Consider the following 24,857-nt stretch of genomic DNA (forward strand, 5'->3'; position numbering starts at 1 on the left):
CGAATAAATAAATCTTAAAACGAGTAAAACTTAAGTAATATGAAAATCAAGGTTGAAAAGAACCAAAATTCACTACAAACAAGAGTTTGGGTATTGCCTTCTTCTCTTATTGTAAAGTCTGAGCCCGCAGGCACGAGTAATACTCTTCCGAAAGGAGCATGTAGTTTAAACAGACGTTAGAAGCATAAGGAACATTAACTTGAAAATTTTATATGTAATGATATTGATGTATTAAAAACTCATCAGCTCAATAATTTTATCCATTCTAATTTTATTTTTATTTTAATGCTGTAAGAACTGGAAAAGAAAATGTTTGTAATATAATTCTTTTTCAGTGAAGCGCCAATGATGCTGTAGGATTTTGGTTTTTATTTACAGATAAAGAAAGGGGCAGCATCCAAACTCTTGTTTGTAGTGAAACTATAATCGTCTTGAACAACTTTAGACAAAACTAATAAATAAAGCTGAATAGTTGATGTATAATGATATTAATTGCTGAAAGCTCATCAGTTCAAAGTTTACTATAATTTAATGTTTATTTTCAATATTAAGTACAAAGATAATTTCTTAAACCAATTTGGCCTGACATCACATAAAGAAAGAAAAACGAGCAAAAATGGGGTTTTATAGGCCAAATGAAAATGCTGAAAAAACAAAGCGAATATTTCGAGAGGACAAACGCCTCTCTTCTTCAGCGCGAAACGAAATCGCGCTGAAGAAGAGAGGCGTTTGTCCTCTCGAAATATTCGCTTTGTTTTTTCAGTATTTTCATTTGGCCTATAAAATCCCCATTTTTGCTCGTTTTTCTTTCCTTATATTAAGTACAAAAGAAAATATTTTAATAAAATTGGTTTTCAGTTTTACAGTGAGAGAAGGAGGCGATACCCAAATTCTTGTTTGTTGTGATTTTTGTTCGTTTCAAGCTCGATTTTGATATTCAACTTAAGTTTCATCTTCTCTAATAGATATTTTTCGTCTACGTTAATGTCTACTGTATTTTGCTTCGAATTGATTGATTTTTTTCCTTTTGGCAATTTTACTTTCTATTTATATTTCCACAGGAAAATATTTTTTTATTTCTCAACTTGATTTCCATTTTCAACCTAAGCATTACTCGCTTTAGGATATATTTATTCATTTACATTATTACTTGTTGTATGTTTTTTGCTATAATTGTTTATTTAATTTCTGTTCGTTTTGGGGTTCATTTATTCTTTAATAGTAATTTCTGGTCGTTTTTAGTTTTAAATTTAAAATGTATTTTTATATCCTGAGCTTAAGTTTAAAATGGCCTTTACTTTTCTTTGAAAAACTTATTTTTCGGCAAGTTTTTTTAATTAATATCCTAAAAGGTAAACCTATTTACGTTATTGAGGGGAGTTGACAATGCCTCCACGCGCCGAAAAAGCTACACCTATACACCTCTGGGCTCTTTTAAATAGTCTTCCTGTATGCACAAAGAAAGATAAATGGAATAAGATTGTGGAGTTTCAAGAAAAATCAAGCTAGAAGTAGAAAATTAAATACGTTTTTTCTATAAATATGTTTTCATTGTGGTTTTTCTCAGATAATGTATTCTATTATTGTTTATGCGAGCCAACCATTGGAAAGAAAGTTAATTTTCTCAACAAAAAACAATTTTACAAAAATTATTCACTTAGCTTTTTCCAGTTTCACTAGAGCTTTTTGTCGTGTGTGACAACATCGTTATCTTCTCTGAAAAGGCGTCGGAGAAAACAGAAATTTTTGTGTTAGTTAATTGATCATAAGATATAAATTATCTGTCCATCAATGATTAAATCAAAGAGTAACAATAGCTTTATTAGAAGACACGGTTCATGTTTCCAATCAAGTTAGAAAATGAATGACAGATGTGTATGTTCTTTGTGGAGTGTCGGGAGGATTCCCCCTTCCAACCTTCTTTTGTGATTTTAATTAAAAACAATCAAGTTCTTGAGCGGGGTCAAGTCAACAGGAAATTGATAATTAAGTGTTAACGAGGATTGTTTGAGAATTGTTAGCAAAAAGACTAACAAAAAACTATCACGTAAATCCATGGCCGTATCCAGGATCTTTGTTCGGGGGGGGGGGGTACACAAAACACTTACAAAACACTTCAAAATTTGTTTATATGCATTTCTGTTAAGTTTTTACGAGTCGGACAAGGGGTGGAGGTTCCTTTCAAAAAAGTAACATTTTCAATAAACTTACAAATTTCTCACTTTCGTTGTTCAGTACACACGTGTTTGTTTTGTACTACCTTTAAGCATATGATCTAAAAAAGCTCTGGATAATGAATCGGAATATGATTTTTTGGTACTTGTTAGTTATACCGGCCACACTCAAGTTCTTGATCTGAGTAAAAACCGGTTTCTCTGTCTGCATTCGCAGATAATTAGCTCAGTCTCAGTGAGATAATAAACTACTACACAGGTATATTCTAATTAAATATTCAATATATAAAGTTGGTTAGGTTAGGTATTTAATATGATGCGTTCTGGGTGGCCTGATTTTCATAATTCTTTGTTGTAATTTCCATAATTTTGTTTCTAAGGTATTATATTTCTATCATATTTTGGTATATTTCCTCATGATTAACCTAACTTCACTTCTACAGTATGGTTAGGACACAGTTCATATAATTATATGAACTGTGGGTTAGGATAACTAACAAGTACCGATTTTTTCAGCCAAAATCTCGTATAACCAATAACGGAATAGGTCTTGTCATTACTCGCGCGTTTTCTGAGAAACTGTATTCGAAAAACGAACTTGATTAGATCAATAACTACCTTATTAAAAATATATTAAAAGACATGTTTAATCTTCTACTTTCAACTTATTTTTTTAAACTTATCTGCAAAGCCGTATTTACGGGAGGGGTTAAGAGGGTTGACCCCCCTCCCCTCCCGAAATCTTTGTCCGACTCGTAAAAACGTAATAAAATTGCTTAAAACACATTTTTGATGCGTTTTTTTACTTACCCTCCCCCGAACAAAAATCCTGGATGTGGCCTGCTTCTCTGCCTTCTATCATGTTTGACTTTTTTGACTTTTATTACATAATAAACCAAAATATAAACTATTATGATATAAATCACTATGCTAGGGACAAAGTTTAAATTTCGCTAACGCTTAGCGATTAACTACATAAACATTCCTAAAGACATCCTAAACTAATAATAATAAACAAAAAAAAACTGCAAAAATATTCCTAGAAGCATCCTAGACTTATTAAAATAATAATATAAAAGGAAAAAAAGACAATCAACTTCTCTCAAACACTCCCAGGGTAACAATCACCTTCCAAATAAAACTCCCCCCACCCCCCCCCCTACAACCCGCTCCTCCCCTCAGCCCTATAACAAACTCACATCCTGTATTGGAAATATAGGACGGCTATATAATAAGGTCCAGAAGTGTTGGTAGGCTTTCCTGGACCAGGGGGTCAGTATCAGTCCACCTCTCCCTAGTGACATAAGTGGGCCTATCCTGCATAAAATATATCGAACCGGTACATCAATAGATGCCGCGTCCAAAAACAAGTATACCTGTTGCCCCTTCCTACCTATGCCATTGTAAGAGCCATGCCTATATATGGTGGGTAGAAGATCCCTCCCCTCTATATGGGAGGGGCAAAGAAGCAGGAGCCTGGATGGGCTAGGACATAAAACAAATAAAACATTTAAAGGAGAGATGGTCCAGAAATCAAAGCTAACTCCTGGGCCCATAACGGCACACCTCGTTAAGGTTCAAATTCTACTGAATTTAAATGGTAATGCAATTTGGAAGTTTAAAAATTGAACAGCTTTTTTTTTTGTATGACAGAGGGGGACGTTAAGACCCACAAGCTCATCCTCAGTTATTCTCAAGAAGAAAACATTAGAAACCGATGGGACTTAACAGCTAATAGTCTAAGAGTATACATCGTGAGTGAATCATTGGAGAAGATAAATATCTAGCTTAATTTTTTTTTTTTGATGAAAAATTAGATTTTAAAGATAAGAAAACAGTTAACTTGAAATTCAATTTTTAGTATTGTGCTTCTTTTTGTTAAAAAAAAGGAACTTAATAAATAAAGTATGAAGAAAACATCGCATTTCATGAAGTCTTCTTCTATATTAACAGAGCTAAATGCTATAATGACTTTAAATGATGCTTATTCAATAATTTAGAAAAAGATTCTTGTTCAATACGGAAACGACAATGTAATCTTTGAGGACAGTACAGGAAACTAAATTAAAGTAAAAAAAAACAAATTAGACGTGAAGGTCTGCGTGCACTTGACCCAAAAAAAGTAAAAAAAAACGAGTCCAAATCAGTGAAAACAACCACAAGTATAAGCTGGCCATTAGCTACAATTAATTATTTTTCAAACGAGCATAAACCAATAGGCCCGGCTCGCACTAAAAACATACATAAAGTTCACAACTTTCTATTATACATTAATTTCGAATCACCAAGATATATATGAAAATTAATCTTACGCTATATATCCATTACATAAAATAACGCATGAATATATTTGGGGATGGGGGGGGGTAGGGATTCGTCAAAATAAAAAAGAAAAAGAAAGTCACGTCAAAGTTATGGTAAATTATAAGAAAAAATAAATGTAAAATTCACGAGATTCTATAAAATCGTGAAAGCCGAAAGGGTTTTTATCATATTTAGCAAAAATTTGTTACGAATCATTGAGTCAAAAAAAGTGAAATTTTTTTCTAGACTTTGAACGTTCATAGATTAAACGCAATAATCACTGGAATTTTTTTTATATTGCAGTTACGGCTGCAGTTAAAACTAAGGTTGAAAATGATGGTACATATTGCGTCTTGAAAGTGATGACACATATCGTGTCTTGACCAGGTCAAAATTAGTAAAGAAACTTAAAACAAAAAAACAAAAAAACTGATGCTCTCATTCGGTAAAGCCAGGTACTGGCAAAAAGGCTAGATATTCATATTCGTCGCTGATTCATTTACGTGCATACTCTTTGACTAATTTCCACCTCCACCTTCTTACGATTAAAGCCATTGCTTAAATACCATCTACAGAAGTAACATTAATAGCGTTGAAGGCTATCGCAAAGGCCTCCAACGTTCTAGACGTCAATGTTTTTTCTGAATGGAACATTTTTTGGTGAAAGCCGAAAGGGTTTTTATCATATTTAGCAAAAATTTGTTACGAATCATTGAGTCAAAAAAAGTGAAATTTTTTTCTAGACTTTGAACGTTCATAGATTAAACGCAATAATCACTGGATTTTTTTTATATTGCAGTTACGGCTGCAGTTAAAACTAAGGTTGAAAATGATGGTACATATTGCGTCTTGAAAGTGATGACACATATCGTGTCTTGACCAGGTCAAAATTAGTAAAGAAACTTAAAACAAAAAAACAAAAAAACTGATGCTCTCATTCGGTAAAGCCAGGTACTGGCAAAAAGGCTAGATATTCATATTCGTCGCTGATTCATTTACGTGCATACTCTTTGACTAATTTCCACCTCCACCTTCTTACGATTAAAGCCATTGCTTAAATACCATCTACAGAAGTAACATTAATAGCGTTGAAGGCTATCGCAAAGGCCTCCAACGTTCTAGACGTCAATGTTTTTTCTGAATGGAACATTTTTTTTTTTTGTTATTTAACTTCTGGGATTTCTGCAGGAAAAGTGTCTTTCGCTGCTGTGTCTTCCGTCTTTTTCATTTCATGGTTGCAACAGTATTTGGAGCCATGACTGAACTTACATATAGACCCAATAGGCCCGGGCTTAGGGACGCAAAATTCCAGGGGGTGCTATAAATTATTACTGAGTGATTATTTTTTCAAACAGTTCGTGGTAACGAACTGTAAGTAAGGAGCAGCTCGGCTGAATAGCAACCGAAACTCAAAAAATTAAATATTGATATCAATAGACACATCAAAGGAATCAGCTTATTATGCTGATTCCAAATATATAAGCTTCATCAAGTTTAGTATTACCCGTCAAAAGTTGCAAGCCTGAGAAAATATGTCTGATTTTTGTAATAGGGGGGAAATACCTCCTAAAGTTCAGGGAATCTTGATGAAAAGCACACCATCAGATGCCCGAGAACCATACTGTAGAAGTTTCAAGCTCCTATATACAAAAATGTGGAATTTGCTACTTTTGCCAGAAGACAGATCACGGGTCTGTGTTTATTTTTTGTGTTTATTTTTTTTTCCAGGGGTGATCGTATTAAAATAATGGTCATAGAAGATCTGGAGAGGGCACATTCGAACGGAAATTAAAAGTTCTAGTGCCCTTTTTAAGTGACAAAAATATCGGAGGGCAACTGGCCCCCTCTCATGCCCATTTATTTCCCAAAGTTATCTGATCAAAATTTTGAAACAGCCATTTTGTTCGTTATAGTTGAAAGATCAAATAACTATGCCTTTAGGGGTAAAATGACCCCCACAGAGGAGTGGGCTGTAAGTTGTGAATTTTGTCCATTGATTGCGTATAGTTTTATAATTCGTTAGTCGGCAGAAATTTTTCGGGGGGGGGGATTTTGTGCTTGGGGTAGATTTCTATTGGAAGAATCTTCCTTGGGGAGGGAAATTTCCGGCGGGGGGTAGAAATTCCAGGGAAAATTTTATAGCAGGGGGGGAATTTAACAGAATTCCAATTCGAAATTCTTTTTAATTGTATTACATTTTCTTGGCCAATTTAATTTTGCATGTGGAGATGTTCCCGGGGCTATTTTCCACGTGTCTTGATTTCTGGAAAAAATTCTATGGAAGGGGGTATTTCCGGAGTGATCGAGAAACCAATTAGAGATTAAATTTTTTTCAAATGTTAGTATACTAAGCATTATTTTTCAGGCTGAATCCTCCGCAAGAAATTTTACTGGGAGGGAGGATTTTCAGCGAGGATGGAACTGTCTGGAGGGAACTTGACGGGAGGTTTACTTTACTTTGGACAAAATTTTACGGAGGACTTTCCCTTGAGGGAGGGTATATTTTACTGGATGCTGAGCCGGATTTACCTGCATTATTTGAAAAACGAACAGAAATTAAATAAAAAAAAACATGTTTTTTCTACTGAAAGTAAGGCGCAACATTAAAACTCAAAACAAACAGAAATTATTCAGTATATGAAGGGTTGCCCCGTCCTCAATATCTTGCTCTTTACGCTTAACAGCTTTAGCGTAAAGAGCAAGGTATTGAGGAGAGGGCAACCCTTCACATACGGAATAATTTCTGTTCATTTTGAGTTTTGATGCTGCTCCTTACTTTCAGTTAAAAAATGCTGTTTTTTTTAGTTTGTTTTATTTAATCTTAACAAAAACCGGACTGATGTGATTTGTCGTCAAAGTGCGAGGTGCACTCCACCACCGCGCTGCCTATTCACAGAAAACTGATTTCAAAACAACACAGGAATTCCGTGGCCACTTATAAACTGTCAGGTGTCTCCAAAGAATGGCAGCTGAGAGTTCGGTTTCTCTCTCTCTCTTTTTCATTACTGGGCTCATCAGTTGCGTTCTGTGCAATGCTTCCACTGCCCCCGAATTTTCGGGGATTTCCCCAAAAACACTTGGGTGTAGAAGCTTCAAAGCTTTAAATCCGACCCTGGCTGCAGCCAGGTAAAGAGCGGATATTGCTCGACTAGAGGCTATGTTGTATAAAAATTTCTGCTCGATCATGAAAATGATTTCTTTTTTTTCTGCTGAATTTTTTGTTCCGAGGGGAACAGAAAATTATTTTTACACCGATTCGATTGGAATTTTGATAAAATCCCCTCCCATAAGATTTTGTTTTAGATATACATGTCAAATACCAGCATTGGGCCTTCTCCCGTCAATTTTTGTTTTAGATATTTTTATACTACAGGTTTAACTGGGTTAAAATTTGAACCTTGTGGCTATTTTTTCCCATCATGCCACCATTTCCCGCTTTTTTCCCTCCATACTTCTGAAGAACCGCATTGCTTGAAGTCAACCACAGTTTATAGAATTATCCAGTAAGTTTATCGCAGATCATTTCTGGTCTTCAGTCTCGCCGCGAACAAAAAGCTCCTCCCACTTGTTTGTGCAGTTATGTATCAGTGTGTTTGCGTCAATCAATGAGAAATGTTTACAAAATGCATTATTCGTAATAGCGGGTTTCCACTTATTTCTGATTGTTTCGCGTCCAAGAGAAATCTGACTTGTGTACCCGTGAAAAGATCTAACGCCGCTTATGTTTCTACGTTCTTCGGAGCACTTGCACCTCGGTCCGGGTTTTTACAATGGGTGAGATAAGGAATGATCTTACTGGTTAATTCTATAAACTGTGAAGTCAACCTACGAATAAACATATAATTCGATTTGCCATTCAACGTACTTTCCAAATATAGCAGTCGTGCGTTGCCGCAAACTCCCCAAGGGGACTCTGAAACTGCATTTCTGTTGCCCTCTGTAAAGAGAAACTTTTTGCCTGATCCAGCTGACTTTCAATGCGATTAATTAGAAAAACTTTTCCTACAAAATAAGGTTTTCAAAGAAAATTGAAGAACTCCATTAAACCAAAAATGAGTAAAAATAAAATCAAATAATCTACCAAGCGTGAAACTACCATAAATCAGCATCGATAAATAGATGAAACCCAAAACCAGAAATTACATAAATAACCGAGTCAAACTCAAAACGAGCAGAAATTAACATGAGTAGGGCTCAAAACCCCTATGCCTTCCCAAGGCCAGAACATAATTTGCACTTTACTGAAAAAAATATGTTATGCTTTAATAAATCAAATAATATTAAAATTTTGATTAATAGACATCAGTATATATATATTAAACTGACAATGCACATTCATTGTTTTTTTCCAGTAAAGTGCAAATTATGTTCTGGCCTTGGGAAGGCATAGGGATTTGTAACCCCTACTCATGTTAATTTCTGCTCGTTTTGAGTTTGACTCGGTTATTTATGTAATTTCTGGTTTTGGGTTTCATTTATTTATCGATGCTGATTTATGGTAGTTTCACGCTTGGTAGATTATTTGATTTTATTTTTACTCATTTTTTGTTTAATGGAGTTCATTACTTTTTTTTGAAAAACTTATTTTGTGGAAAAAGTTTTTTTTAACTGAAAGTAAGGAGCAACATTAAAACTTAAAACGAACAGAAATTATTCTGTATATGAAAGGGGCTGTCCCCTGCTCAACACCTCGCTCTTTACGATAAAGTTTAACTCTTTCTCACACCTCTATTTTTTTAAACAATAAAAAACTTTAGCGTAAAGAGCGAGGCGTTGAGTAGGGGACAGCCCCTTTCATGTACGGAATAATTTTTGTTCGTTTTAAGTTTTGATGTCGTTCCTTATTTTCAGTTAAAAAAAATTTTTTTTTATTTAATTATTATTAGACGTGAACATTAGATGGTGTTTTGATCACACTTTGTTAGAGACATGAATTTGGTGGTGATGGACCTTTGTGGCCTGAGATTAGACTTAGTTCGGTGGGTCCGCCACAATATAAATAACATTATAAATCTGGCATAATTTGAGAATTTTTTTTTTTGCTCTTCAAGAAAAACTCAGGCCCCCTCTCTAAAGAGTAGATTTTTTCTAAGATAGGGCTGAAATTTCAATCCTGTATATTATGTAGACTAAAAATATGTTATAGGAAAGAATAGTCTGAAATTTTTGAGGATGTATAGTCCAAAAACCAATATCTGAGCATTTCTTCAGGGATAAAACTTGAGGGACACTGAGCATTTTTTTTTCGCAAAGACAGCGTTTTAAAAGGCATTTACGACGGTAGTGATTATTAGAATGTTGAATGGTGGAACGAATGGTCTGTTTATCTTTCAACTATGGAATAGCTCCATGATTTGAAATATTTACTGGTGTCTTGCCATCTTGAAAAGTAGTTGAGTAAGGTCCATGAAACTGTCAGGAATGGAGCCAGAGCCTACTTCTAAGAAGTTGTTTCGTGACTTTCATTTCTACTGTTGACAAAGAATAAAATAAACTTTTTGAATAAAGCGTAAAAGACAGTTTTGCTTTTTGGGTTTTTAGGGAGCAGTAGCGCCATTGTTATTTGTGGTAATATCGGTTCGTTCTTGCTTGAGCGAATTAAATTGAAAAAGTTTTTCAACCGGAAGTAAGGAGCAATATTAAAACTTAAAACCAGCAGAAATTATTCCGTATATGAGAGGGGACTGCCCCCCACCTTAATACCTCGTTCTTCACGCTAAAGTTTTGTAGTACGGTACTTTAAAAAGCTTCTTTTCTAATTAAATGGCTCTTGTGTTTCATGAGTCGTTCTTAAAAAATTGAAAGAAAAAGTCAAACTTTAGTGTAGTCAAACGAGGTATTGACGAGGGGATAGTCTCCCCTCATCTATGGAGTAATTTCTGTTCGTTTTAAGTTTGAATGTTGCTCCTTGCTTTCAATTGAAACAACTTGTTTTTTTAATTTAATTTCTGATCGTTTTTCAAATAATGCCGGAAAATCCCCCCCCCCTCCACATAAAATATCCCCACGTAAAATCTCCCTGAAAAATTTTTCCATGCAAAATTTCTCTCCTGTAAAATGCTTCCATGGAAAATTTCCCCCGGACAGTCCCATCTTCGCTGAAAATTCCCCCAGAAAAATTTTTCTCGGTGAGTTCCGCTCAGAAAATTCTCTTATCCTACTTTCATTTGAAAAAGGCTTGTTTTTATTTAATTTATGATAGTTTTTCAAGTCATGCCGGAGATTCCCCCCTCCCTGGAACTAGAAAGTTTGTCACGCAGAAAATAACCTTAATGAGATTTTCTGCCGCGGAAAATTCCCTCATTGAGTATTTCTCAAACGTAAAATCGCTCCCCCGCGGAATAATGCCTTAGAATATTCCAAACGCAGTCAAAATTCCCCCGGACGGTTCTCCCAGAACATCTCCACATGTACAATTGAGTCGCCCAAAAAAGGTAATACAAATAGAAAGAACTTTGTGTAGGAATTCTGGGAAATTCCCCCGGTGTCAAATCTTCACTGGAAAGTTTATGCCTGGAGACTACCCCACGAAAAATTATCACTGTGGAAAATTCCCCCTGCAGAAACTTTCCCCCTTGTCCGAAAAATATGTGTCTATCCCAGTAAAAAATACTATATGTAAACAACGAGCAAATTTCGTAACTTACAGCCCTTTTTCTAGAAGCTGTGTTGAGTCATGTCATCCCTGGAGGCATTGTTACTGGACCTCTCAACTATGCTGAACAAAATAGTTATCTCAAAATTTTGATCGGATGACTTTCGGGGAAAGGGGGTGTGGGATTTGGGCTAGTTGCCCACTAATATTTTTGGTCAATTAAAAAGGGCCCTTGAACTTTTAATTTCCATCCGAATGAGCCCTCTCCCAATCTGATTGAACCATTGGTTTGATATGATAACCCCTGTGGGAAAAAAAAAGAAGAAATAAACTGGAAACTGTGACCTTTATTCTGGCAAAAAAAAATAATACAAATTCAATATTTTTGCAGATGGGAGCTTGAACCCTCTACAGTAGTGTTCTGTGATATATTGAATCTGATGGCGCGTTTTTCATTAAGATACCTTGACTTTTTGGGGGTGTTGCCCCCCTTTTTCAAAAATCACGGAAATTTTCTCAGGCTCGTAGTTTTTGATGGGTAGCATTAAACTTAACGAATTTTATGTTTGGAATCAGGATAAGAATTCAATTCTTTTGATGTATTTATACTTATTAGAATTCCGTTTTTAGAGTTTTGGTTACTATTGGGCCGAGCCGCTCCTTACTTCCTTACCACGAACTGTTTGATACCAGCTCAGCTGGCTCTATTACCTCTTTTAAAATACAGAAGAAAGTTTTTCTGCAAAGTTATTGGCAAAGAGCAAATCGATAAGACCGGGGGGGGGGGGTCTCAACTATGCTGAACAAAATAGTTATCTCAAAATTTTTATCAGATGACTTTCGGAGAAAGAGGGGTTACTCTAAACGATGTAAACATAATTTATCCTGCCAGTTCTAATTTTTATCTTGAAGCTGCTTAGGATATTTTTTTTTTTTTTTTTTTTTTTTTTTTACAAAATATTCTCATAAAAACCCCACCGTAAACGGAGCAAACTTTTTCTTAAGATTTTCCGGAGAAAAATTTATGTTAAAATTAGAAAAAAAATTATTTTTTGGCTGCTCTAAAAGATAGAAATATAATTTTATATGCCAGTTCTAAACTTTATTTTGAAGCTGCTTAGAACATGATTTTTTGTAAACAAAACATTCTCATGAAGACCAACGTCGTTGAAGCAAACTTTTTCCTTGTGATTTTCTGGAAACATAATGTATGTGTTTATTTTTGCTTGCTCAAGAGAAAAATTTCAAGTTTATTTCATGCTTGTCAATAACATTCAGGAAGCGGTATTTCCATATCGGCTAGAATTATTTACCTATGCCCAAAAAGTATGGATAACTTGTAAGAGGGAATACTGGCGCTAATTTCGGCACAAAATCAATAACCGCCATCTAATATTTGGCATTGTTTGGTATTTCTTATCAAGCTTCGTAATTGTTTGTCTTTTCAGAAACTGAGATCAGACACTTATTACTACACTAATTGCGCTAATTTTGTCTCATCATTAAACTGAAAGAACGGCAAGTAATGCTTAATGCTAGATGGCGTTGGTGATTTTTTGCCGTTGACACTAACGTCAGTTTTCCACTCTTTTATGCTATCCATAGTTTTTGCCTAAGCCTTTTTACAAGATCGCTTAAAACTATTTACTTTAACTTTTAATCCTTAGCTCACCAGTGTCTGGCCAAATTAAGCAAAATTTAAAATTATATTCAGTCGTGCAAGATCAGATTAAATACTTAAAAAATCAGCTTTGTCATCCGACGTGTCTCGATCGTCAATTCTAACAAAAGATGATAGTATTAAATTTATGGATGGAACATAAACCTTGACATATAAGGTCGTTCAATAACCCGGCAAATTCTGATTTCCTTTAATGGAGTCGCACATTTCTGTCGTATTTGGATCTATTATGAAATTACAGAGTGGCGCCAGGTTTTTAGTTATGTTGAAAATCTTAAGTTCAAATTGTAGTGTTATTAAAGTGGTAGAAACGAGAATAAAACAGAAATAGTTGGATGTACAATTCACTTTCATGAAGGAAATGTACCAACTTGCGCTTTTCATGTACATGATCTGAAAAAAACAAGTAGGCTAGATGTATTGCAGAAGCTTCCAAGTGACAAAAGTACAAATATCCAATGTATATATTACTTACATCGCGATCAAAAGAGAAAGAAGAAAAAAGAAAGAAAGGAAAAAAATTGTTCTTTTTGTTTAGATGATGAATATGAGGAATGTGTAATAAATTCTGTAAAAATTTTCTAAGTAAATAAGTTTAAACGTTTAAAAGAAAGTAGGTGATTCGCGTACACGCAAAGAAAATTTTGCGTGTACCTATAAAACTGTCAAAACAAATTCAGAAATATTTCCACTCTAACGCTAACTTTAAACTCTCCGAAAAAACTGTCTCTCAGCGCGAAAAATGAAAACCTTGATGGGAGAAAGGTATTTGTTTACCTTGATGGGAGAAAGGTACTTTTTTCCACGTATAAATAAAGGGTAGCTGATCGTTTTCAGTCTCGTATTTAGATTCATTTTATCTGCTTCAACTGAAAACGCCTTAGTTTGCCAGAAATATTTGTTGCCCCCAACCAGAGGATAATTCCTCATTCTAACAGAAAGGTCAATTTTCATGTTACATTTTATGTTAAAAACCTACTTCCAAAAGAAACGACGGTCTTATAACGGGATAATTCAATTGTCCCCTTTTTTGTTGCATCAGTTGTGCTGAAAACCCTTCTAAGGGCACATTAACAATGAGGTTTAGGATGAATTTTTTCAACCCTCCACTACAAATTCCAAGTATTTTTTTCCAATAAGTGTTCTGAACGTTTTTGAATAAAACTCTTACATTTTTTTTAACTTTTATATTTTATGAATGTTTTGTAATCCATTCGGAGTTTATGTTCCTAGAAAACCTCTTCAATTGCAGATTCATTTAAAGTTAGATGAAAAAAAAACAAATGATGAGATTTACGAAGAAAACGATCAGATAGCAGAATAAAATTTTCTAATATTTCAAGTCTTCTCAAAGTTAATTCAATTGCGCCCTATGAAAGGCTAGTTGAATTTCAGTTGAAAAAAAAGAGGGCTTTGGATAAATAAATAAATGAAAATTCTGGTTTTTTCAGTATTGATGTTGACAGGATATTTAAAACCGAAATGAAGCTTCTTTCCCATAGCTACGTGCTCTAAAACCAATTTGGTTATTGAATGCGTTCTACTCAGTGCCGCTCCTAGGGTTGGTGGTACCCGGGGAAAAATTAATTACAGTGCCTCACTTTTGACTCAAATATAAGCAAAGAAAGCCGAATCAGAGTGAAAAATTTGACCGAAGTGGGCAATTCCCCTGCCCTGACGCCCTCCCCCCCGCGGTGGCTTCCGAGAAGCTGACCTGGTTGCCCCCTCCCCCGCACCCTAGGAACGGCTCTGGTTCTACTTCATTGATTCTTTGACTCATCAGATTCTCCTTTGGAAATTATCGCATATTGGTATAAGATCAAATGTTTTCTCTTGGTTTGAATCATATCTTTCTGTTAGACTTATTTCAATTGATCTGTTTGTCCAGAACCCTTCTGAAGTAGATTATGGCGTCCCCCAGGGATCTGTTCTCGTCCCCGTTTTATATCTGATTTATTTCAATGATCTGATTTCAGCAGTGAAGATCACCAATTCTATGTTATACTGCAATCTGTGTCATCCGGATGTTCCTTAGTGTCCCAATGCTACTTCTAACGAAGATTGCCTCGTTGCTTTTGCTGAGGACAGCACTTTTGGGACTCTAGGGAGGACAGAATGTGATGTCAGGTCTAATCTGGTGGCAATATTTGAGAGAGCAGTTTCATGGTTTGAGGCGAATTACTTGGCCTTGAATGTTACCAAGTCACATTTTCTTATTTTTTCTCGAATTGGTGTAGCTTTCCCTCAACTGACACAGCTTCAGGTGTAACAAGGCTCCTTGTGTAGACCAAAGAATCGGTTGGTTTGGTATCTTGGTATCCTGTTTGATGAAAACCTTTCATTTAGACACAGTATAGCCATGATTAGGGTTAAGGTCTCACGAAGTTTGGGTGTCATTCGAAAACTCAAACACACATATCCTGGATCTCTTCTGATGAATCTTTTCTTCTGCCTTTATCTGTCAAATGTCTCGTCTTGTCACGTAGTATGCATCTCTAATTTTCCTTCTACCATGTGATAGCGTTTTTTCATGTATGATGAAAAACGGTGTCTGGTTATTGACACCCACCCGTCTGACACCAAATCGCTTCTAAATCTACAGTCTATCTACATTCTTTCTTGTGCTTCTTTTGTTTTTCATCAGCTTCATGGCAATCTTCCAAAATATCTTCAAAAAACTTCTCAGTTTATTTCTGATTCAGCTCCATATAACCTTCGTTCGTCAGATTATATCTGCATTCCCCCTACTCCCACTGTGCGGTCAGATTTCAATCCCCTCATCGCTTGTCATCAGGTTGGAACTCCCTGACTTCTTCAGTAAAGAAATGCCACTCGTTTGGCACTTTCAAGAGGATTCTTAAGGACCATTTAGTTAAGAATCAAACTGAATAATTATTTTTTTTTTTTTTTTTTATTTTTATTTTTTTTTTTTTTTGTGGATTTGAGGTCCCCTGATGTCCCCTGAATGTTTAGTTTGTTTTATTGTGGTATTCTCTGCGCTATGACTCCCAGGCCTCAGGTATGACTATCAATATTTATTGCTGAAACTTGTATAGTTCACTAAGGAGTAGCATTCATGATAAATTTTATTGCTTTCGCACCATTTTATTACAGTTCAATAATTATAAGCCTTATGACTGAATTAACCCATAAACGTCAATTTTGCTACCTAGCCTCAGAAATAAGCAGAGCTGATTGAACTGGGATTTATATAGTTTTAAATATAAGTTTAAAAGGGCTGTACATGGCTTAAGTTATGATTTTTTAATATCTTGGATAAGAGCTATTAATAATATCGTAACAGCTATTATGATTTTGGTTCTACCTGACAATACACATAATTCTGTTTCGACGTTAGGAATTCGCTTATAGTAATTTTTTTTTTTTTTTTTTTTATTATTATTATTTTTCTTTTTTAGTATATTTAATATAATTAATTAATTTAGTTTATTCATTCTAATTTTTTCAATAGTTTCCATTTTATCTATATTTTCTTTTCTTCTCCTTCATATGTGAGTAGGTGATCATTTTAAATTTTCTTTTGTTTTTTATCTCTGTGTTTGTAATTCATATGTCTTCCCTCTTTGTACAGGCCAATGAGCCTTTGAGGGATTAATAACATGTAATACTGTATGTGTATTTAATGAAGAATAAAACTTATCTTATCTTATCTTGAATATCTTCAATTTTGAGTTTTGAATAAAAAGCAAGTAACTTATTTTCTCTTAAGTTTGTCACTTCGTTGTTCTAGGTTAAAGACCTCGTTGAAAAATGTTCATGTGCCACACAATTCCCAATGATTAGAGTGGCCGAAGGAAAATACAGGATTGGTGATACGAAGCTACTCATCTACGTCAGAGTAAGTTCTACTTTTTGTATAATATAGAACGTTCTTTCACGAGTTAGATAAGGCTCAGAATACTCTATTTATTATGACCAGGGGTAAATTCGTTAAAATAGAGATTGCTAAAAATGAACTCGCTCAAAAATTAACACTTTTCAAAAGTAGATTGATTTTGCTTTCTGTTAGAAACTTGAAATGGTTAAATAAAAGTAAAAACAAGTATTTCCTAAGTGAAAGTGAAGAACGACTTAGAACGAACGAAATTCAAACTATAGAAGGGGATATCACCCCCTAAGCCCCCTTCTCAAAGCTAAGGTTTGACTCTCTCTGTATTGAGCGTACTATCGATATATATATATATATATATATATATATATATATATATATATATATATATATATATATATATATATATATATATATATATATATATATATATATCATATATATATATATATATATATATATATATATATATATATATATATATATATATATATATATATATATATATATATATATATATATATATATATATATATATATATATATATATATATATATATATATATATATATATATATATATATATATATATATATATATATATATATATATATATATATATATATATATATATATATATATATATATATATATATATATATATATATATATATATATATATATATATATATATATATATATATATATATATATATATATATATATATATATATATATATATATATATATATATATATAATATGTTGGAACTTTAATGCAAAGAGCAACGGTTTTAGCGGGACGGCTGGCCCACTCGTACATTGAATTTCTATTTGTTTCACGCTTTAACATTGGTCTTACTCTCGCTTGGAAAAAAAAATTCATTGCGCTCTCAAATTTGTATTTGATACTATCTTAAACATGGGGGCTACCTTCCCTCCCCCCCCATTGTCCGCGTAAGTTTAGCTTTTTCAGGATAATCTATTAAGAATAATAATCACCCCTGAAAAGTGCCTCCTCCCTTGTAAAAAATATTTCCTTCGAGGGTCTGAAAGGCCAAAACCATTTCCAGGTCATAACTTTTAAATTTCTTAAGAATGGCTCATCGGTGACACCGACACAATTGAGCCCTGAAAAGTTGATCATTATAGACTGTTGGATGGGCATAAACAAGTCAATTTTTCTTAATCATTTGTTATTTCAGATTAGCGTTACCGGTATAATAGGGTGAATCTACATTACATGTCTCAGCATTTTTTAAACCTCTTTTGGGATTAATTGCTGTTCATGCTATCATCCTAGTATGGCTCAGTGATAATGTACACTATACTTGACTCGTTAGTTTATATGAGCTTCAGCGGTATGACGCTGATTCCTAATATTTAATATTATCGCTCTGATACCATTTTTGGAGGCAAAACCCCGACATTACGGCGACACACATTATTTTTGCATCTTGGTAGGTAAACATTTTTTTGATAGATTAATCGACTGTTCAGGATGATGCTGTCATATTAGGAAATCTTTGAGAAAAACGAGTCATGAGAGGGATTCTATCTCAGATAAAAAAAAAACGTATATTCAAGCATGAAACGGACACACATTATCTTCCGTTCAATGACTTACATGGCATGCCACAAAACAAGTGTGTTTCTTGCCATGCAAAGTACGCTACGCCTATTCTTTGGAGGGAACTGGCCACGGTGAATTTGTATTAGTTTGGCAAAGGCTGCTAGTTTAAAAGTCTAAGAAATTGTACTCAAATACCTATCTAACTGAAATCGTTTTAAAAATACCTAGTTTTAAGTTTTTAAACTTGTTTTAGAAATTGAATAAAAAGTAAAAATTTCGTTTTCTCGAGATTCTATGAATAGAATCTGGCGGGAGGGGATTATGGTGAATCTGGTGGAAGATTCTGGTGGGGTGGAGGGCGGGGGGGGGGGAGCGGCTACGGGGGAGGATCTTTCCATGGAGAATTTTTTCATGGGGGAAGGGGCATATCTATGAAGGGGTGCCGGAATTTCCAGTATTATTTAAAAAACAATCATAAATTAAATAAAAAACAAAGTTTTTTTCAACTGAAAGTAAGGAGCAACATTAAAACTTAAAACGAACAGAAATTATTACGTGTATGAGGGCGTTCGCCCTCTAGTCAATACCTCGCTCTTTACGTTAAAGTTTTTTTTAGTACTTTCAAAAGAGCTATCTATTCTAATTAACCGGCCTTTGTGATTAAGGGCTTTGTGATTCGAACAAAATTAAAACTTTACCGTAAAGGGTGATTCGAACCCCCTCATATACGTAATAATTTCTGTTCGTTTTAAGTTTCAATGTTGCTCCTTAATTTCAGTTCAAAAAACTACCGTAAAGGGTGATTCGAACCCCCTCATATACGTAATAATTTCTGTTCGTTTTAAGTTTCAATGTTGCTCCTTAATTTCAGTTCAAAAAACTTGTTGTTTTTTTATTTCATTTCTACCAGGGCTAGCAGTTTTCTTCAAGATTGCAGAGAGATGTACTGAGTTAAAAGCTACTACCTCTACGTTCTTTTTATTTCTATTCGTCTTAAGGACCCTATCGTAAAGTGCCTTACGGCTCCAGAAATCGCACCTTTTGGTGCCGTTAACTAATGAAAAGCCGGGGAAGAATAGTAAGGGCTCCATCATAAATTCCAGGATCAGTTTTAAAAATTCTGTTCCATTGCTTAGTTCAGTCCTACGTCTCTTATTGCCCTACAATATGAATGTCAACTTTCTCTTCTTTTTTGAAACCACTTTCTAAGTCAAGGAGGCACACTTGTGCCTCTATAAAGAGGCGACCCACCACAATGTTAAACGATTTCAGGTCCTAGAGGTCGCAGAGAGACGGCGGTAATTGCATTTTGTAGCCCAAGCTCAAACTAAGAAACGTGCAAAATTTCATCCTCCTCCGACTTTATCTTCATGGGGTAAACTGGGCCGGAAGTTTGGACCCTCCCACCACAGCCCCCTTTAACGTGGTCCGTTTAAGCTTAATTTTAAATTTTAATTGTTCCTAGGGCCAAGGATCTGATACTTAAAATTTCAGCTCAATCCGATCACTCTTTGTTTTAAAAAAACAACATCTAGACCCTTCCCCGTCATCTCTTTTTTTTTTTCTTTTACCCGCCGAACGGTCCCCGGTGGCAACGGCGCCGGTTGAATGAGGACTCATTCGAAGCAGAATTCGACCTGTTAGGGCCTTTTGATATTTTCAGACCGAAAAAATTATCCCCCGAATTTACATTTACGAAAAACCTCGTTTTCCTATATTAGCCCATGTTAATTTTTCCTCCACAACCCCCCTTTAACGTTGTCTGATCGGGCTGAAATTTAGAGGATAAGCTTTCCTGGGGCCTGGGAGCTTATCGTCGAAATTTCAGCTCAATCTGATCACTCCTTCCCTGTTTTCCAAAAACCACATATCAAGATTTTTGGGAATTTGCTTGCGTCGAAAATACCTTCTATTTGCTAAACAACAATTACTATTATGTTTGTATAGTCCAGCGGCTGAGATTTCAGACTTTCAGGCGGAAAACTCGGGTTCGATTCACCATCAGAGCAACTTTTTATATACTTTGAAAAGAAACTCAGTTTCTTTTTTAAATTATTTGAAAAAAATTACGTTTTCTAAAGAGTTAAAGAGGCTGAGTTACAAGGTCGACCCTTAAAACGTACAGGGATTAGGAGGCACAGTTGGGGGGCTGTTAAAGAGGCTGAGTCACAAGTTCGAACCTTAAAACGTACAGGGATTAGGAGGCACCCTGTACGACGTGATTTGAGTATTCAGGAATTAAAAGCCTTAACACAAGAATGTTCAAGAGCGGGGGGTTTGGGGGGCGGCAGTCCCCCAACTTTAACTCCTGACACGATCAGCTAACAGTTAGTCAAGCAATAATAAGTAATAAACTGTACAAAAACGTGCAGAAATTATTTGAAAAAACTACGTTTTCTAAAGAGTTAAAGAGGCTGAGTTACAAGGTCGAACCTTAAAACGTACAGGGATTAGAGGCACAGTTGGGGGCTACCACCCCCAAACCTCCGCTTTCGCAGCCTTTAAATATAAAAAAATTTCTTTAAACTGAAAGTAAGGAGCGACATTAAAACTTAAAAGAACAGAAATTATTCCGTATATGAAAGAGGCTGTGCCCTCCTCAACGCCTCGCTCTTTACGCTAAAGTTTTTATTGTTTAAAAAAAGAGTTGTGAGAAAGTCAAACTTTAGCGTAAAGAGCGAGGCGTTGAGGAGGGCACAGCCTCTTTCATATACGGAATAATTTCTGTTCTTTTTAAGTTTTAATGTCGCTCCTTACTTTCAGTTTAAAGAAATTTTTTTTATATTTAAAGGCTGCGAAAGCGGGGGTTTGGGGGTGGTAGCCCCCCAACTGTGCCTCCTAATCCCTGTACGTTTTAAGGTTCGACCTTGTAACTCAGCCTCTTTAACTCTTTAGAAAACGTAGTTTTTTTCAAATAATTATATGATAAGGCAAGAAGGCTTATACAGGAAACAAATTCTTGATTGAATTACTTGATTTGCAGTCTCTCTACACTCTTTCGTGCGCGTCTTTCACTTTTCATCAAATTCATGGTGATGTTCCCGCAGCCCTTCAAACTACTCCTTCTTTCGTCACTGATAGGTCTTCGCATCATCTTCGCAATTCAAGGAATATTAATATTTTATTTACTCCATTGGTGAGGTCTGAATTTAATCCATTAACTGCTTGTCATATCGTTTGGAATAGCCTACCTTAGTCAGCTCAAGAATGTCACTCGTTTGGAACTTTCAAAAGAATCTTAAGAAATTTTTTAATGTCTTGATTTTTCATGTTTAAATATATTTTTGTCAATTTTTATTATTATTATTTGGGGGGGGGGGGGTGACGCTGTGTGTGTGTGTGTGTGTGTGTGTGTGTGTGTGTGTGTGTGTGTGTGTGTGTGTGTGTGTGTGTGTGTGTGTGTGTGTGTGTGTGTGTGTGTGTGTGTGTGTGTGTGTGTGTGTGTGTGTGTGTGTGTGTGTGTGTGTGTGTGTGTGTGTGTGTGTGTGTGTGTGTGTGTGTGTGTGTGTGTGTGTGTGTGTGTGTGTGTGTGTGTGTGTGTGTGTGTGTGTGTGTGTGTGTGTGTGTGTGTGTGTGTGTGTGTGTGTGTGTGTGTGTGTGTGTGTGTGTGTGTGTGTGTGTGTGTGTGTGTGTGTGTGTGTGTGTGTGTGTGTGTGTGTGTGTGTGTGTGTGTGTGTGTGTGTGTGTGTGTGTGTGTGTGTGTGTGTGTGTGTGTGTGTGTGTGTGTGTGTGTGTGTGTGTGTGTGTGTGTGTGTGTGTGTGTGTGTGTGTGTGTGTGTGTGTGTGTGTGTGTGTGTGTGTGTGTGTGTGTGTGTGTGTGTGTGTGTGTGTGTGTGTGTGTGTGTGTGTGTGTGTGTGTGTGTGTGTGTGTGTGTGTGTGTGTGTGTGTGTGTGTGTGTGTGTGTGTGTGTGTGTGTGTGTGGGTGTGTGGCTGTCTGTCTCTCGCTCTGTGTGTCTGTGCGTGTGTGTCTCTTGGTGTCGGTGTCTTTGTGTGTGTGTGTCTCTCTGTCTGTGTGGGTTTGTGTGTGTGTGTGTGTGTGTGTGTGTGTCTGTGTGTGTGTCTGTGTCTGTCTCTGTGTCTGTGTCTTTGTCTCTGTGTGTGTGTCTATGTGTCTGTCTGTGTGTGTGTGTCTGTGTGTCTGTGTCTGTGTGTGTTTCTGTGTGTGTCTGTGTGTGTGTCTCTCTGTGTTTGTGTCTGTGTGTGTGTGTGTGTGTATGTGTGTGTGTGTGTGTAGTGTGTGTGTGTGTGTGTGTGTTGAGTCTTTGAAAGGTTGAAATGCAATGCATTATATTGAAAATACTTTTATTTGTTCCATTTTTGTTTCTCCCCTGTTTTTTTCCTGGCCATACAGCCTTACGGGGGAGTTTATATTGAAGTGTATTTTGTTGAGTTGATTAATTCAATAAATTAATTGATTGATTGAGTGATTGATTAAAAACTCTGAACCAGTGGTTTGCGATTCCCCCTCTTGTGTAATCCCCCTCTCAGCCCGCTTCAGCAAGCCCTCTCAGCAAGCCTAAAAATGTTTTTTTTTTTAAACTGCCACAGGATAAAAAAAATGTCAGCCATTCATTTTCATAAAAATAATTGAACTTTTGTGTGTGCGAATTCTCAAAGATACCGATGACAACGTAGGCTTGTTGAATTCGTTAGTCATGTGACGAAGTTCCACATATCTCATGGGAAAGTTCAAGGAAGCTACGGATTAAACCTTATTTTTAATGTTTGATTTTTACAAAAAAATCGTAATGACTTGCTTAATTTCGTCGCCCATCTAAGCAGGAATCTTTTTGTAAGGTTAATTGTATATGCTAAAAAATAAAACAGAGCAAAGATTATTTTTTTCCAAACTAAGTTTTTCTAAATTAAGATTAATTAAAAGCCACAAAGTTTTTTCACACAGAATCAAAGAGCAAAGTTGAAACTTAAAAAACGAGCAAAAAGTATTGCTTTGTAGATAACGAAAGATAAATCTACAATATTTAGCTCAAATAAACTGACCGATATTTTCCAATATTTATAGAAATTTAAAATCTAGCGCTTTGCTGAAAACGAGCTTGCTTGAGTTTATTAGAGAATTAAATAAAAAAAAACAAGTTTTTTTTAACTGAAAGTAAGGAACGACGACAAAACTTAAAACGAACAGAAATTATTCCGTATATGAAAGGGGCTTTCCCCTCCTCAACGCCTCGCTTTTTACTCTAAAGTTTTTTATTTCTGAAAAAAATAGAGTTGTGAGAAAGTCAAACTCTAGCGTAAAGAGCGAGGCGCTGAGGAGGGGACAGCCCCTTTCATATACGGAATAATTTCTGTTCATTTTAAGTTTTAATGTCCCTCCTTACTTTCAATTAAAAAAACTTGTTTTTTTATTTAATTTTTGAATGTTTTTGAATTAATGCAGGTTTTGATTTGGGCTCACCGTACATGAATAATTAAAACCAAATTTGCGCATTAATTTTACTTTTATTTGGTTAAATGGCTTTCTCGAAACTTGTTTAGTTTTATTTACGAAAGTTTTTATTAGTAATAAATGTATGTAACTTACGTAACGAACTTCTATATTCATATATTTTTAATACGTATGCTAGGGGGTTCGTGCCCTAGTCAATACCTTGGTCTTTAAGCTAAAGTTCGAATTTTGTTCCAGTTCTTTAAAAAATGACCCCTTAATCACAAAGGCCGTTAATAAGAATAAATAGCTCTTATGAAAGTACTAAAATATCTTTGGCTTAAAGAGCGAGGTATTGACCAGGGGGCGAACCCAATCATATGCGTAATATTTTCTGTTCGTTTTAAGTTTTGATGTTGCTCCTTACTTTCAGTACAAAAACTTGTTGTTTTTATATTTAATTTCTGATCTTTTTAAATAATCCTGGGAAATCCTGCGCCCCCTTCATAACAATGTCCCTTCCTCCATGAAAACTTTCTTCATGGAAAGATCCTCCCACATAACCCCTGACCCCCCCTACTACCAGAAAATATCCCCCCTGTAAACGTCGGTATTTTTCTGAATAGCCAATTCTATTTGTTAGCAGTGGGTAAGACCCAAAATTGATAGCCCTCCCCCCATTGACGTTGGGGGATAAAATAAAGTCGAAAGGTGTGTTTAGCATACTCTCAACTCTACTGAATAAAATTACCATCTTATACTTTTGATTAGACGACTGTGGGGAAAAAATTAACGTAGGAGTGGGCCTAGTTGCCCTCCATTTTTTGGTCACTTAAAAAGGGCACTAGAAATTTTAATTTCAGTTCCAATGAGCCGTCCCAGGATATTCTAGGACCACTGGGTCGATACAATCAACCCTGGAAAAAAAACAACAAATAAACAAGCATCCGTGATCTTTCTTCTGGAAAAAAAAAATTCCACATTTTTTAAGATAGGAGCTTGAAACCTCTACATTAGGGATCTCTGATACGCTGAATATGATGGTGGGATTTTCATTAAGGTTCTATAACTTTTAGGGGGTCTTTCCCCCTTTTTTCGAAAATTAGCAAAATTTTCTCAGGTGCTTAACTTTTGATGGGTAGGATTAAACTTGATGAAACTTATATATTTGAATCGGGATACAAAATCCCGTTTTGTAGAATTTCGGTTACCATTGAGCCGGTTCGCTCCTTACTTTACCACGAACTGTTTGATTATGATAATAGACTAAAAGATATCGCTACCATGGTCG

The 24,857-nt window shown here is 35.4% G+C and overlaps 1 protein-coding gene across 2 annotated transcripts in view; it reads left to right on the top strand.

Annotated features, from left to right (window-relative positions):
- The window catches only part of LOC148954553 (uncharacterized), a 186,188-nt gene that overhangs the window by 69,264 nt on the left and 92,067 nt on the right, over positions 1–24,857 (top strand). For both annotated transcript variants that reach the window (XM_089086593.1, XM_089086594.1), the window contains one exon: positions 16,506–16,613. In XM_089086593.1, coding sequence (XP_088942719.1) covers positions 16,506–16,613 — 108 coding nt within the window. The remainder of the gene's footprint in view (positions 1–16,505; positions 16,614–24,857) is intronic.

Source organism: Artemia sp. Qi Xiang Cuo, chromosome 3 (assembly GCF_049724085.1).
Source record: "Artemia sp. Qi Xiang Cuo chromosome 3, ASM4972408v1, whole genome shotgun sequence".
NCBI classification, from domain to species: Eukaryota; Metazoa; Arthropoda; class Branchiopoda; order Anostraca; family Artemiidae; genus Artemia; species Artemia sp. Qi Xiang Cuo.